At 37.2% G+C, this 13,614-nt stretch overlaps 1 protein-coding gene across 4 annotated transcripts in view; it reads right to left on the minus strand.

The window, feature by feature from the left end:
* DST (dystonin) overlaps positions 1-13,614 on the minus strand; it is a 626,281-nt gene that overhangs the window by 96,415 nt on the left and 516,252 nt on the right. For all 4 annotated transcript variants that reach the window (XM_006835734.1, XM_006835735.1, XM_006835736.1 and 1 more), the window contains 4 exons: positions 7,867-8,028; positions 5,870-6,040; positions 2,896-3,062; positions 157-316 (listed from right to left, as the gene is read on the minus strand). In XM_006835734.1, coding sequence (XP_006835797.1) covers positions 157-316; positions 2,896-3,062; positions 5,870-6,040; positions 7,867-8,028 — 660 coding nt within the window. The remainder of the gene's footprint in view (positions 1-156; positions 317-2,895; positions 3,063-5,869; positions 6,041-7,866; positions 8,029-13,614) is intronic.

Consider the following 13,614-nt stretch of genomic DNA (forward strand, 5'->3'; position numbering starts at 1 on the left):
AGTAAAAATGAAAAACATAAATGAAACTAAAGGAGACATATGAAATGAATTTAGCTTGTAATGATGCATAACAATAATACATAACTCAAATTTATGTCACAAAACCACAAATTAAATGGAAAGCTGAATCTTACTTATGTGTGATTTGTATCTTACTTTGTGCTGTGCAATTTGTTCCTCAAGTTTAGAGGCTTGGGTCCCTATGGGTTCACAATTCGAAAGCCTTTTCTCTATGGTTGTAAGCCATTCATTCAGTGGTTCTAAGGTTTCATGAAATTGCTGGGCTACCACGGAGATACCTTCCAACTGACGATTCCTGTAAATGTGCCAAGATAAAGGTCATTTAGGGATGAAGAATGTGTGAAATATTCTACAAAAACCTTTGTCCATACTCATACATCCTTTCCCAAACATTCTTTGTAGACACGTAATCATCTAAGGTTAAAACTATGTAACACTTAAAGGACATATTAAATTAATTCTTATATTAAATAAAATGAAGGAGAACATCAATATCAACTAAATCTCATAAAAGTCTTTATAATGACAATGATAATAGTAACTAAATTGTTATAATAACAACAAGAATAATGATAGCAATTGTTGTTGTTATAGGTAATATTTATTGAAGACTCGCTCTGTGCTAGGATCTGTTTTAAGTGTTTATATGATTCAATCAGAGCACCAGTTATTGAGATTGCTTTGGTTACATGGTTACAATTGGATTCAAAGTTCTAAAGACTATATATAGCCTTTCCCTCCAGAAGAATTAATTAGTTTGATTCCTACTTTATAAAAAAATATATAAATATGTTGTTAAATACATCAAGTTGATTCCGATTCATAGTGACCCTGCATAGGGTCAAGTTTTAACCACCGACCTCATGGTTCAAACCAATCTTGTGGTCCAATGCTTAGCCTACAGTGCCACACTAAGACTTTATATATAAATATATGAATTATATTAAAAGTAATAATAATTAACAGTCTTTCATGGATTAAAATATCATGAATAAAGGAAAACACATCTTGGACATTTACTTCTAATGAAATTTGAAATGTTTTCATAAAAATCATGGTTTCCTCCATTTCTTCCAAGGGAAAGTGATTTTGCAGGTCTGTATACAAATTCATTACCAAATCCTGTACATCATTCCAACTGGGACTGAGAGTTGTTTTTGTCTTAATTGCTCATTACGTTTAATTTTTAGAGAATCATATGATTTGACAAATTCGTTTTCTATGGGGACAAAGTGAATTATAGAAAATTGGCACAAGCCATTGAATATAATTTCTATACCAGAATATCATGTACTCTATATATATGTGCATAAATTAAAAAAAAAAAACAGCAAGAAACTTTCAGTTGAAATACATTTGATTGTGAAAAAAAAGAATAAAATGATTTTGTTTTCTACTTCTGGATCATCATTATCTATGGTTCTTTTTTCTAAATTAAAATATTCAATCATCTAGAAATCAGTGAAAATAACTATTTCATGAATGCATATAATTTATTCTGATTCAAATGGTGACTAATAAATTTGCATGGAAATCATATGACCTACAACCATCTATTAATACCACTGTGAGAAATGTTCTAGGAAAAGAAAATCAGTTATAGTAGCAAAGCAAAGAGATTTAGATATTCATTTACAAAACTACCAGCCGCTCCGCGGAAGAAAGATGAGGCTTTCTACTCCCATAAAGATTTACACCCTTGGAAACCCTGTACAGGGTCGCTATGGGTCAGAACTGACTTGACGGCACTTAACAACATTTTTTTTAAACAACAACAACAAACAACTAAGAACATCTTTCAAGGTAACCACAGCATATGTACTAGGGCAATACACAGAATAATTATTGATTTGTCAACACATATTATAGGACACCACTAGACTTTTCGCTTCCTCAGAAGCACCTCATGGTATAGTTTTAAAAGTAGAGCTAATTATTACGATTCGAAATAATATAAATCCTTCTTTTCCCCACACCTGTTCCAAAGAAGGCAGCGATTTATGGTACACACTCATTATGTTCAGTGGATCATCTATTTTCAACCCAATCAAATACTTATGGCTAAACTTCAATATAGCTACTACTTGACACACTGGTCAATGTGGTGCCAAAACAGAAAATGTGAAAATGTTGGTCGAGATTTTGCAATAAAAATAATGTTGCCAGCATAAACCTACTGGAGCCCTCTCTCTTGGTTTCCTGCCCTTCATAAATTTTAGAGGACCCTTCTACCTGCCTCATTTCCTAGCTAACTTCTACTCTTGTAGAAGATGGCTTAGCTGTCATTTTTTCCTATTATATGCATCCACCTCAACTGTACTTTTATAATGAAACACTCATCACATTTTTTATTACTTTTCAATGGTTGTGTTACTAAACTATAACCTAAGCTAAGCAGGATGAACTGTTCTGGTTACCTCCCCATAATGCAAGGCGTCGTTCTGTGCCTAATACATAGCTGTTGTTGTTGAGTGCCATTGAGTTGGTTCCAACTCATAGCCTCTTTATTGGGTTTCCAAGGAGTGACTGGTGGGTTTGAACCACTGCCGATGTTGCAGTCAGCACTTCAGTGCTTATCCTAAAATGCCATACCAGGACTCTGTGGTAGGCAGGCAAAAACCATGTAATAAACACCCAAACTTATCATCTCTGAGGTACATGGGCTTCCCCAGACAGAGAATTGCAATATGTCTGATAACAGCAACACATGACCATTAGAGGAATGTGAGAGAATCACCATAGCCCATGCCAGCTATGCTCACATAGAACTACAGGGAAAAAAAAAAAAATTCAACGAAAAGTACTATCAAAAAACAAAAGTCAGTATTAAGGTCATTGCTACTCTTTCGTTATAACTGGAAGAATTTCAGTTACCTTGATTCCGCTTTATTAAGCAATGCCTCCCATCTACTATCCAAGAGACTGAGTTGCTTCAAAATCTTCACCTTATCTGCAGGTTCTGCTGTTGTTGCGATTTTTTCTCCTTCTCGTTTGATTACCTCTACAGTAGATTTGCGGTCATCTAACAATCTTTGGAGAAGCTGAGACAAAGCATTAAATGCCAAGAAAGGCAAAAGAATGAATAATTGCATCAATATAAAGGGACAACATATTCCAAGTACTTTTGATGTCTAACCAAAAAAAAAAAAAATTATATTGTACACAGATTCACATATGGAAGCATCTGAAAAGTGGTATTAAAAAAAACACCTCATTTTGTTTAATTAACTCAGATTCATTAATATTATGTCAGACTTTGTGGTAGGGACTTTTCATAGTAGACAAAACTAACATTGACAAGACCACTTATCTCTTCATTATTAATTTTTAAATGTAAAACAGGGTAAAAACATTTTTTGTCTTTTTTTAGGATAATTCCACTGACTTTAGAGTAAGTGCAAAATCTCCACTATTATAATGAAATGGAGATGCCTTAACTATTCAAAGATGATCTGCCCTGTTGTGATAAAAAACTATTATAAATTATTGTTTTCAAAGTATTTTCTCATGTTAAATAATCTATTACAAATAAGGAAGTCAAGACTTTGAGATGTTATATGTTATACAAGATGCCCAAGTTCATAAAGTTAGGTTAAAAGTAGTAGCCAACTCTTCTCTTGGCTCCTTTGACTCTATGGGACTGCCTCCCCAAATCCTTTATGAGGATGAAAATAAAAAGAGCACCTTTAAATATAATTTCCACACGGTACAGAGGATGCACGGAGCAAAGCAGGTCAGAAATCTCCCAAACTGGTTAAATAAAACTAATATTTCAGGATTTATCAGCAAAAACAAAATTCAATTTTATTTTATTTAAGCATTTCAAGCAGTCTAAAATGGAATATTCGATACAGCCAGCCTAAACTCAGGATTACCTTGCTCTAATATAATTACAATAAATATTTTATGAGCAAGTGCTGTACACAGGCACTGTCTTTACAGCAATGGAGAAGGTACTTGAGGATAAAACATTAAATACTTTGTTACTTCCTTGATCTGTTCTTTACTGATAGCCAAAGGACAAAAGATTAGACAGTTGATACAAACGTAGAGTATGATCTCGCTTTCACTTTGAGATCGAAACACCTAAAGCAAGAGGTAAAAGGAACAAAACACTCTTGACAAAGGTTGGAGTCATTATATACTCCAAAGTAAAACAGGTGGTTTATGCAGCAGATAAAGTAATTAAGTGGATCACTTTTCATAAACTTTAACAGCAAAGCCTCTTAGCAATTAAGAAAGCAAAATCAACAAATGGGTTTTGTTGGCTAGGCATAGTTCATCAACTCTGAAAGAATAACAAAGGTTTAAATTAAACTGCAGATGGTAAATTGTATTATTTAAGAATGACTTGAATGCAATGTGTTTCTAGTTATGTTTCTTTAATCTTTACCTCTAAATCTCTTTGTAACAAGTATGATTTCCTAATATGCTAAAGTTTTCAATAAAGAATTTTCAGACAGATAGTACTGGTTGTAATAATTAAATTAAGCCTTTTATTCCACTCCCTTCTTTTTTAAAGTCGTCACGCAGAAGAAACAAATTTACCACTCTGATGTGTATTAGGAGATTTCTTTTAAGTATTTCAAGTAAGTTATGGTTGGCAAACAGTAAGGATAATGTCAGTAAAGACTACATACTGTCCACCATCAGGACAGTTCCATGTAGTCACAAAAATGGTCACAGAAATAGTTACCATCTCTCTGAAAGAGTCTGTTTTCCCAACTTGGCCCTTTCTAGTAATGTCAAAACCACTTTAGTATTGTTGTTGTGAAGTGTCATCGAGTTGGTTCTGACTTATAGCGACCGTACATTAGGGTTTCCTAGCAGCAATTGGTGTGTTTGAACCGCCGGCCTTGTAACTCAAAACAGACCTCGCAGTCCATCCAGGGCATTATTCTGCAGCATCACATCAGGACTCCAAGTAACATTATTATGGTGGTGGTTATGTGCCGTGGAGTTGGTTCCGACTCATAGCAACCCTGTACAGGGTTTCCGAGGCTGTAAATCTTTACCGGAGCAGAAAGCCTCATCTTTCTCCTCATGTAAATCTTTACATAAGCAGAAAGCCTCATCTTTCTCCTGCAGAACAGCTGGTAGTTTTGAACTGCTGACCTTGTGGTTTGCAGCCCGATTTGTAACCACTTGCTGCTTTAGTTTCGGCTGCATCATAAAACACTGTCATACTTGACCTAAAGAAAAGGCAGTATCATATGGATAAACCTATCATATTCGTAAAAAACACAATGTCCAAATGTCACCTTCTCAGGGTGGTCTTCCTTGACAATCTTATTTAAAACTGAACACCACCCTTACCTCCTCTAGCAGTTCCTGTTCCTCCCCCCACCACACCAGTCCCTGCTCTGTCACTTCTTAATTTCTATCCTCCGGCCCTGCTTTATTTACCACTTCTGGAGCTGTGGGTTAAATCGCTGGGCCACAAAGTCAGTTTGAACTGCAAGGTCGGTGGTTCAAGCTCACCAGCCACTCATCAGGAACCTTATTCAGGGTCGTTACGGGTCAGAACCGATTAGACAGCTCTTAACAACACCACCTTATTATTGCCTCTTTCTCTCTCCACCTGTGCCTCCCTTCTCAGCAGGTTTTAAGTTCCATGGGGAGCTTTTATCCTTTTAATTCAGTGGTGTATTCCCAGCACCTGCAAAAGTGACTGACCCACACTATCAGTCCAATAAATATGTGTTGAATGATTAAGAGAATACTGTCCAAAATAGTGATGGCCAGTTAACCAGGAAATCTTATTAATATAAATAGAGTCACCAGGTAAATATTTACTTCTATTATTAACATTTACTATGAGATACAACATCAACATGACTTGGCTTACCTTTTGCTCCTGTATCTGGGCCTTCACCACTTTGAACTCAGCTGAAGGGGGTTTCTGATTGGCCACCAGCTCCTCAGTGTCCGCCATCCAGCTGAGCAGGGACTCCAGGGCATCCTGGAACCTCCCACAGTGCAGCAGGGCCTCCTGCAGCTGGGCTGCTCGCTGAGCCACCTGCAAATTTCCGTTGTTCCAACTTACTTCAATAAGATAATGAAATTGGCTCATTGGCTACCATATTTTTCATGCTTATTTTCCCACTTGGTTACAAATTATATTTTCCTTTACATTTAAAATTTACCCAAAACAGTGATATTAGGTAAGTCAGAAGTGAAAGAAAATACAACTGCAGCATCTAATTAGCTACTAACCTAGAACAGTCAATGCAGAAGACTGAATCTTTGACATTTTGGAGATGTTTGATACTTTATGATTGATTAGCAGTACTTCCAGACTGCTGAAAAGCACAATAGTCAGTTTTGTCATTATTCCTGGTATTCATTTTTATTTCCTACTCATGAATATCAAGGAGCTCTGGTAGCGTAGTGGTTACAAATCGGGCTGCGAACCTCAAGGCCAGTAGTTCGAAACTACCAGCTGTTCCGCAGGAGAAAGATGCGGATTTCTTCTCCTGTAAAGATTTACAGCCTCGGCAACCCTGTACAGGATCGCTATGAGTCGGAACAGACTCCACAGCATATAACCACTACTACCACCAGTCATGAATGTCAGAAATAATGATGAAAAGACTCAGATTTTAAACAAAAAAAATCTATTATAGCAGAGAGTACCAGAATTACCTTTTAGTAAGCAAAATCACTATAAAGTATCCGATTAAACTTTGTTAGCTCCAAGCTCTAGAATTCAACAAACCAGGACCTTTGTTTTCCAGTAAATGGAGTCTGTGTGTCCTACATAGACATAGAGATATCCTATTGCCTTTCTCATAGATCTTTCCCTTTTGGACTGAAAAAGCAGTTGGCAAGATATTTTAAGCACTACGGAATATATTTACACCTGACACTGAATTCTAATTGTGTTTAAGGAGCACACTAATATGAAACAGATTTTTTTTTTTTTTTTTGTAGTCAATGTAGTTTTAAGACCTGGACACTGCTTTTTTCTAACTACAGGGAGAAAAACAACCATTACCACGTGATCAACACTGCCAGCCCATAACAATATTCTGGCTTATGAAAAACAATCACTATGTCTCAGAATTATTTCCTCAAGATAACAGCGCACTACTTCCAGTATTCTCTCTCCTGGAAATCCAGGGGTAGGTAGGATCTACCTTTTAAAAAGAAAAATAATATTTAGAGCTGAGGGTATATAGTGGGCTTGTCAAATTCTAAGTCCAGGGCTGGCAAAGTATCTTGGGCTTACACAGTGCTAACCTATTATACAGTGTGAAATTAGTTGCTAGCACTTGAAAAGTAGAAGTTTTCACATAAAAAGTGAGATTTCCAGGTACTTTTGAAAGTAAGTGGAAATTTTGGCAAGAGTGAGCCTACATCCCTACATGGTAATGATTTTGCAAGAGCAAAGTAATGATTTCACCCTTGGAGGTGTGTGTGCTCTCTCATCACGGGGTCATGGGTCAGAGACCAACTGCCATTGCACCTGTCTCTATTAAAATCGAGACGTAACCTATCACCCAGCTCACTTCTTTTGGTGATGTGATAAGGACTGGACTGCTATCCACAAAGTTGGCAATTCAAATTCATCAGTCACTTCATGGGAGAAATATGAGACTTTCTGCTTCTATAAAAATTTACAGCCCTATACAGGGTCACTATGAATGAATCAACTTGATGGCAGTGGGTTTTGTTTGGTTTTACACCTACTTCCTGTTGGCATCTATGCTTGGGGCATCCAATTTATAGCAAGTTAAAAAAAACTAAACCTGTTTAGGGAAGTTCAGCTAGCATATGACTAATCGTTATAATAAATCTTAATGAATGACAATAACAATGACAGGCAGAGTACAAGAAAATTACCTTCTTGTTGAGAGTCTTCCACCGTGTGTTGACATCGTCAAGGTCCTGCTCCAAACCCTGAGTGCTAGAATTTTTAGCAGCACTCTGAATAAGGCCCTGACCTAACCAGTTTACGTCTTGCTGTTTAACCTGTAATGGCTCAATCTCTTCTTTCTGGAATACCTGCAGTGAGAACAACAATAATTATATGAAATACACTTTCTAACAACCACCAACTGTAATATAAACATTTGTAGTCATCAGGTATTGTAAACTATCAATTATTACAGAGGTTGAGATAGTGTTTGTTGCCTATTTCATAACTTATGATATAAATAACAGCAAGAGTAGACTAAATATAAATTCATATCAAAATCATTCAAGAATATTGAAGAAAAATCTTCTCAATACACGTAATTCTAAGTACACTGATTCATTACCAAACACTAAAAATACCCTATCATCCCAATGTAACAAAGATTTATGGAGAATGCAAAAGAGCAAACTATAAGATGGGCCCAAAATGTATTTTACTGGGCAAGAAATCCCTAAGGGCTGAATTACGGATGGCTGCTGCTTGTTGGAACCTAAAGTTTGAGGCTAAAATTGGAAATGTAGAGTAACTGACAAAGAAAGGAGTTGAGTCAAGAAATCAGTATATGGAGGGATCCAGAAAACAAGTGTGGTAAAAGGGAATAGTACATAGGCATACACAGCAAATGGTAGTATCTTGGAGTAGATGACTTCAACCTCTTAGATAATACTGGGGGTAGATGAGATCAACACCTTAATACATAATACAAATGTTTTTAATATTGGACTGAAGGATCCCATGATGAAAATAATTTTAATTAAGTTACAATTATTCTAATTAAGGAAAGAAAGATTCAGACAGATGTTAAGATAAGACGAGCTTTGGTTTCTGAGTCACTGCACTGAAGGACACTAACACGTATCAATAGTCCAGGTGAATACACAGTTAAATAGTATGTGAAAACCTAATAAAAGTAAGCATTAAAATAGTACCTAAGTAAACATTACAGGCATACTATGGAAAACAATGAGAAACACTGTACAGACTCTGGTTCAAGGTACAACATGAAGGAGACTCCTGTTATTAAATGAATGAGTCAATGAAGCCACAGCAAACACAAAAATGAGCATTTCCTCTAAAAGTTCCTTCCTAACTAAAAGCCCAAGCTGCTCCTTCCACAGGTAATCCAAACAGACTGCTTCCACACAGGCTAACTGTTTCTCTAAAACAAAAAAGAAACCAGGAAAATAATTTACACACAATCATAGACATCAAGAGAATTCCCTAACTCACTGAGAAAAGTCATAAGCAGTGTTTATAATTTTTTAAGAATAATTTACCCAAAAAGTCAACAGAAAATGACTACAAGGTAATGAAGATAGAATTTCTTTTCTTTCCTTTTTTTTACCACCTTTGAAGTTACTACTTCTATTGTACTATTTAGCAAAAAATAAGGAGGGGTGGTAATAGAAAAACTGCTAAATTCTCAGTTTCAAGATGCTGTATGGTATATAAGGATTCAAAGTAAGTAAATTTTCACTATACCTCTCATGTCGTCAGGATACAAAACTAGCCTAACAGCCATAACCATTGGTCTTGGTTTTAAATAAATTAATTTTAAGTTTGAATATCAAAGCAGGTCAAGGTAAGTTTGTGGTAATTTTCTAAAGTGCTATAAGCAATATTGTTGTTAAGTTCCGACTCATAGCGACCATGTATAGGGTTTACAAGCAGCAGCTGGTGAGTTTGAACCGCCTACATTGTGGTTCAAACTGACCTTGTGGTCCAGTGCTTATCCTACAGAGTCACACCAGGACTCCATAATCAGTATATGGAGTATTAAAAATGAAAACTATTAAGGAGTCTATATACTCCTAAAAGTGTACTTACTATCTACAAATAGAAGTCAAAAATTTTTATAGGGGTACAAAAAAAAGTCCTTTGCTAATTCAGTTTTTAAATGCACACTACGGAAAAGAATCTTTCTAATATTGTTTAAATTCCTTATCTCTAGGTTGTAACAATATACCTATGAAGAGAGATTTCTTCTCCTTAATCTAACCCATAAGCATATACAGAGAAGCTTAAAATAAAATAAAATAACCTCTGAGGCAAAGTTTACCACAAGAGTTTAGTGTAAGTACTACCAAAATAGCTGAACTTCAATCTGAGTGGAAAGACAAAAATTACAGGCTTGACAAACAACTTCTACTTATTACAAGGCTGCACCCTTTAGTTTCTTACCTCACTCACCACTCACAAAAAGTTAGGAGCTATAATGACTACAAAATACAGCACAATAACTTCTCTACTTCCACATGAAGAGCTACTGAGAGAAAAATTTCAGCACAACGAAAAAGTCCTTAATTTGGGTAGAGTGCTTTGCAGACCACAACAATATAGCACTGCGTTTGTACCTTCGTGAATAACTCTGTTCAAACCTAAATGCAACATAATTGCCCTTAAATGACAGTGTCTTTAATTACAATTTGTGTAAAAACCTGATGTTAAAATAAATTCACATTAGAGGCATTTTATGGGGGGGGGGTGAGGGGGGCGGGAATAGCCACCCTGGATTACTTGATGGCTAGGAATAATCAATTTTCTCAAAAATGGCCACTAATCAGTTTATTATAATGACCAACTTACCAATATCTGGCAACTTGTAGGGTACTAGTCAAACCCTCACTGTAGGAGAATGAATTTGATCATTGTAAGAAATACTAAGATGCCACTTTGCTAACAGAACATCTGTTATTCCAGAGTTTCCCGTTCCCATTAATTACCTGAACTGACTGAAAGTCATTGTAGACTGCATCCAGTATTTCTGCCTGGGCCCTTGCTTTTCTGGGAGATACTTTCTTTCTTACTGGAATGAATTTTGGGGAACACTTCATACGAATCTTCTCCATATCCTGGGCAGAAAGTGGGGGCTCTATTTCTTCTTTAGATTCTATGTTAGATTCTTCTAGATCATATACTGTCAATAATGTCACATTTTCTATTAAGTTTGTGCTACCACACTCTAGATCATTCTCCCCCAGATCTCTGTGAAAGAGATCTAAGTCCTGAGGAGAATCTTTCACACGTTTCCTGTTTTGTGTTGGGAGTTGGAGTTCTCCTGGTCCATATGACTTTGGCTTCTCCTTTTCTCCAAGTTCAAAAAGGTGCTCATTTTCTATATCTCTTGGTGTGACTAATGGACCACATTCTCCAGTGCTCTCTTTCAAATCATTCTGTAGGCAATCATTTTCACCATGGATTTTCCTTTGGCCATTTACATATTTTATTTCCTCTTGTGGAGAAACATCATGTAAAGTCATTTTGAAGTTTTCATCAGGATGAGCACTTTTACATGGAAGCAATGGGATTTTCTGCTCACTCGCGGAATTAAGAGCAAAAAAGGGTCTATATTGCTCTGCTATATGAATATCTTCAGCAGAACACAAGCTTCTAATTCGCAACTGGTCTTCAGTTAAAATGCCCTCTTTGTCTTCCCTCTCTGCTGGAGGGCTGCATAAACCAGAGTCGTCCTCCTCTGAAGTTAGAGAATTAGTACCCCATCTGTACTTGTTGGCCTTGGTAACAGCATCTGCCATATCAGTAGATTCAACAAATGAGCTTTCACTTTTGTTTGCATAATCCATAAAATTGGCTGGAACAAACATTCGCCATGACCGTCTATGCTCTTTCTTTTCTGCATGAGATTTGGCTTTAGGTAATCCTGTAGTTCGAATGATATCACTATTTAGTTTGAGTGCATCAAAGATCATCTTTTCATCTAGTTTGTTAGCTTCACGACCTCTCAGCTCAAATACACTGGAAGAAGTAAGGGCACCATTAGAGCATAAAGAACTAACATCCAGTGTTCTGTGACTGTAGGGTAAAGTCCTGTCTGTAAAATGCCTTGAAGACAGGCTACCTTTTGAACCAGAGTCTATCTGTTCATTTAGTCTAACAGTATCATAGATTGACCGCTGTGGCACATAACAGTCTTCGATATTTAGGTCCTCCTCTTCTTCACCCTTTCCTACACAAGGGGGATTCTGACGTAAACAGTCTGGTCTGCTGAGTGGCTTCCCCATTTTGCAGATAGTTAAAACAAAAATTGCAGCTCTTGACACAGACAACAAGAAACAAGGTGTAGCATTTTTAAAGAAAGTATACTTCTGAACTTAACTACAAAGTGTCTTCAGCATCAAGACACATGTCCATATAATCTCTGTCATGATATATGAGGTGTTTAGGTCATCAGTGCGTCGGTATAAATTGTTCTTTAGAAGGATTCTACAAAAAATAAAGTGCAGAAATCTCCTTTTTCTGTCTTCCTCAATTCCCCAAAGTTCCCTTTAATAAACTCCAAAATACAGAAAAACACACACACACACACACACACTTAACAGTGGCTCAGAACATTCCTTTGTCAGCCCATTTCCCTTTTAGATCTAATTTTGCATGTGACATATCCAGATTAAAACTTCCAAAAAAACAAGCATTCTAGCAGGCTGAAGGTGAATTCTGGCAGAGATCTGGTTAACTGTAATCCACTTAAGGATGGCTTGCAAAACTCCATCTCCCTTATAAATAAACCATGCTTCATAAAACTTAAAAGACAGACGTGGGGACCATTGTTCAGGTCAAGGCACAGCACAAAGCTTCTGGGAAAAAATAAATTAAGTCTTATTACTTGTAAGAAACTTAATTTTTTTCTTTTTACTTTTTTGAGGAGTAGCTATAAATAATCTTGATTTAAAAGGCAGTTTTTCTTCCCTTTTTAAGCTTCTTCGAGCCTATTTAGAACTACCCAAAGTGGGTAAGAATCATACTTAGCCAGGCAAGTACAATCCAGCAACCATTTTAAGTAAACAGTTAGAAAGCATGGTGTATCACAAACTCCCCTTTTAAAAAGAAAAGAAAGAAAGCCATTTTCAAAGTCTTATCTGATTCCCTTTAAGAAGACTTATTCCACCTGAGGCAACTGCAGCAAAGAGCTTGCGGACGGTTTCCTCTAAGGCACAAGCAGCGTAATTCACATTCAGTTGAAAATCATGAGATTGTTCCAGCCTTTGAAACTGACCAACTGTGGCCGCAGTTTTGCCTTCATTTTAGCTACAGCTGAAGAGAGATGGAAGTGGCGGTGTACGAGGCAGAACTGGAACTCTACCAGCAGGGACCTCTTGCGCTGTCCCCGGCTCCTCAGGGCAGCGCGGTCCTGGGCAGGCATCCTCCCGATCCTGGGCGCTTCCAGCAACGCCTTCTTTCTTTGGGCAACATTTGCTACGTCCCTTTGCCCGCCGCGCTCGCGCTCCGGGTTTGCAGCTCTCTTTCACCGCGGTGCTACGCCCTCCGGTGACTTAACTTCGCAGTCATCTTTTCTTTTATCCCTTGCCTTGTCTGGGAGCAGAAAAACTGCTTAGGGGGAGGTACCTAGAGGCCGTGAGGCTGCAACGCATCAGCATGGTGGTGACATCAGCGCAAATCAGCGTACAGGAACTGCAGAGAGAGGCAGCCCAGATTCAGTACCGCTGAAACCCCACCAATTAGTTCAAAATGGGAAGAGATAATGATGCGATTGCAGAAGCAGAGCCTGGCACCAGGCGCTCCGCATAGAAATCCTTCTGTGAACGTCCAGAGACCACAATCATTTCAATATTAAGTAGCACAAAGGAGACTACCTAAATTGCTATTCTTCAGTAGAAACTAAACTCTTATGAAGAATCTTTTATTTAAGTAGT

This window comes from Chrysochloris asiatica, unplaced genomic scaffold (genome assembly GCF_000296735.1).
Source record: "Chrysochloris asiatica unplaced genomic scaffold, ChrAsi1.0 scaffold00019, whole genome shotgun sequence".
Lineage (NCBI taxonomy): Eukaryota > Metazoa > Chordata > Mammalia > Afrosoricida > Chrysochloridae > Chrysochloris > Chrysochloris asiatica.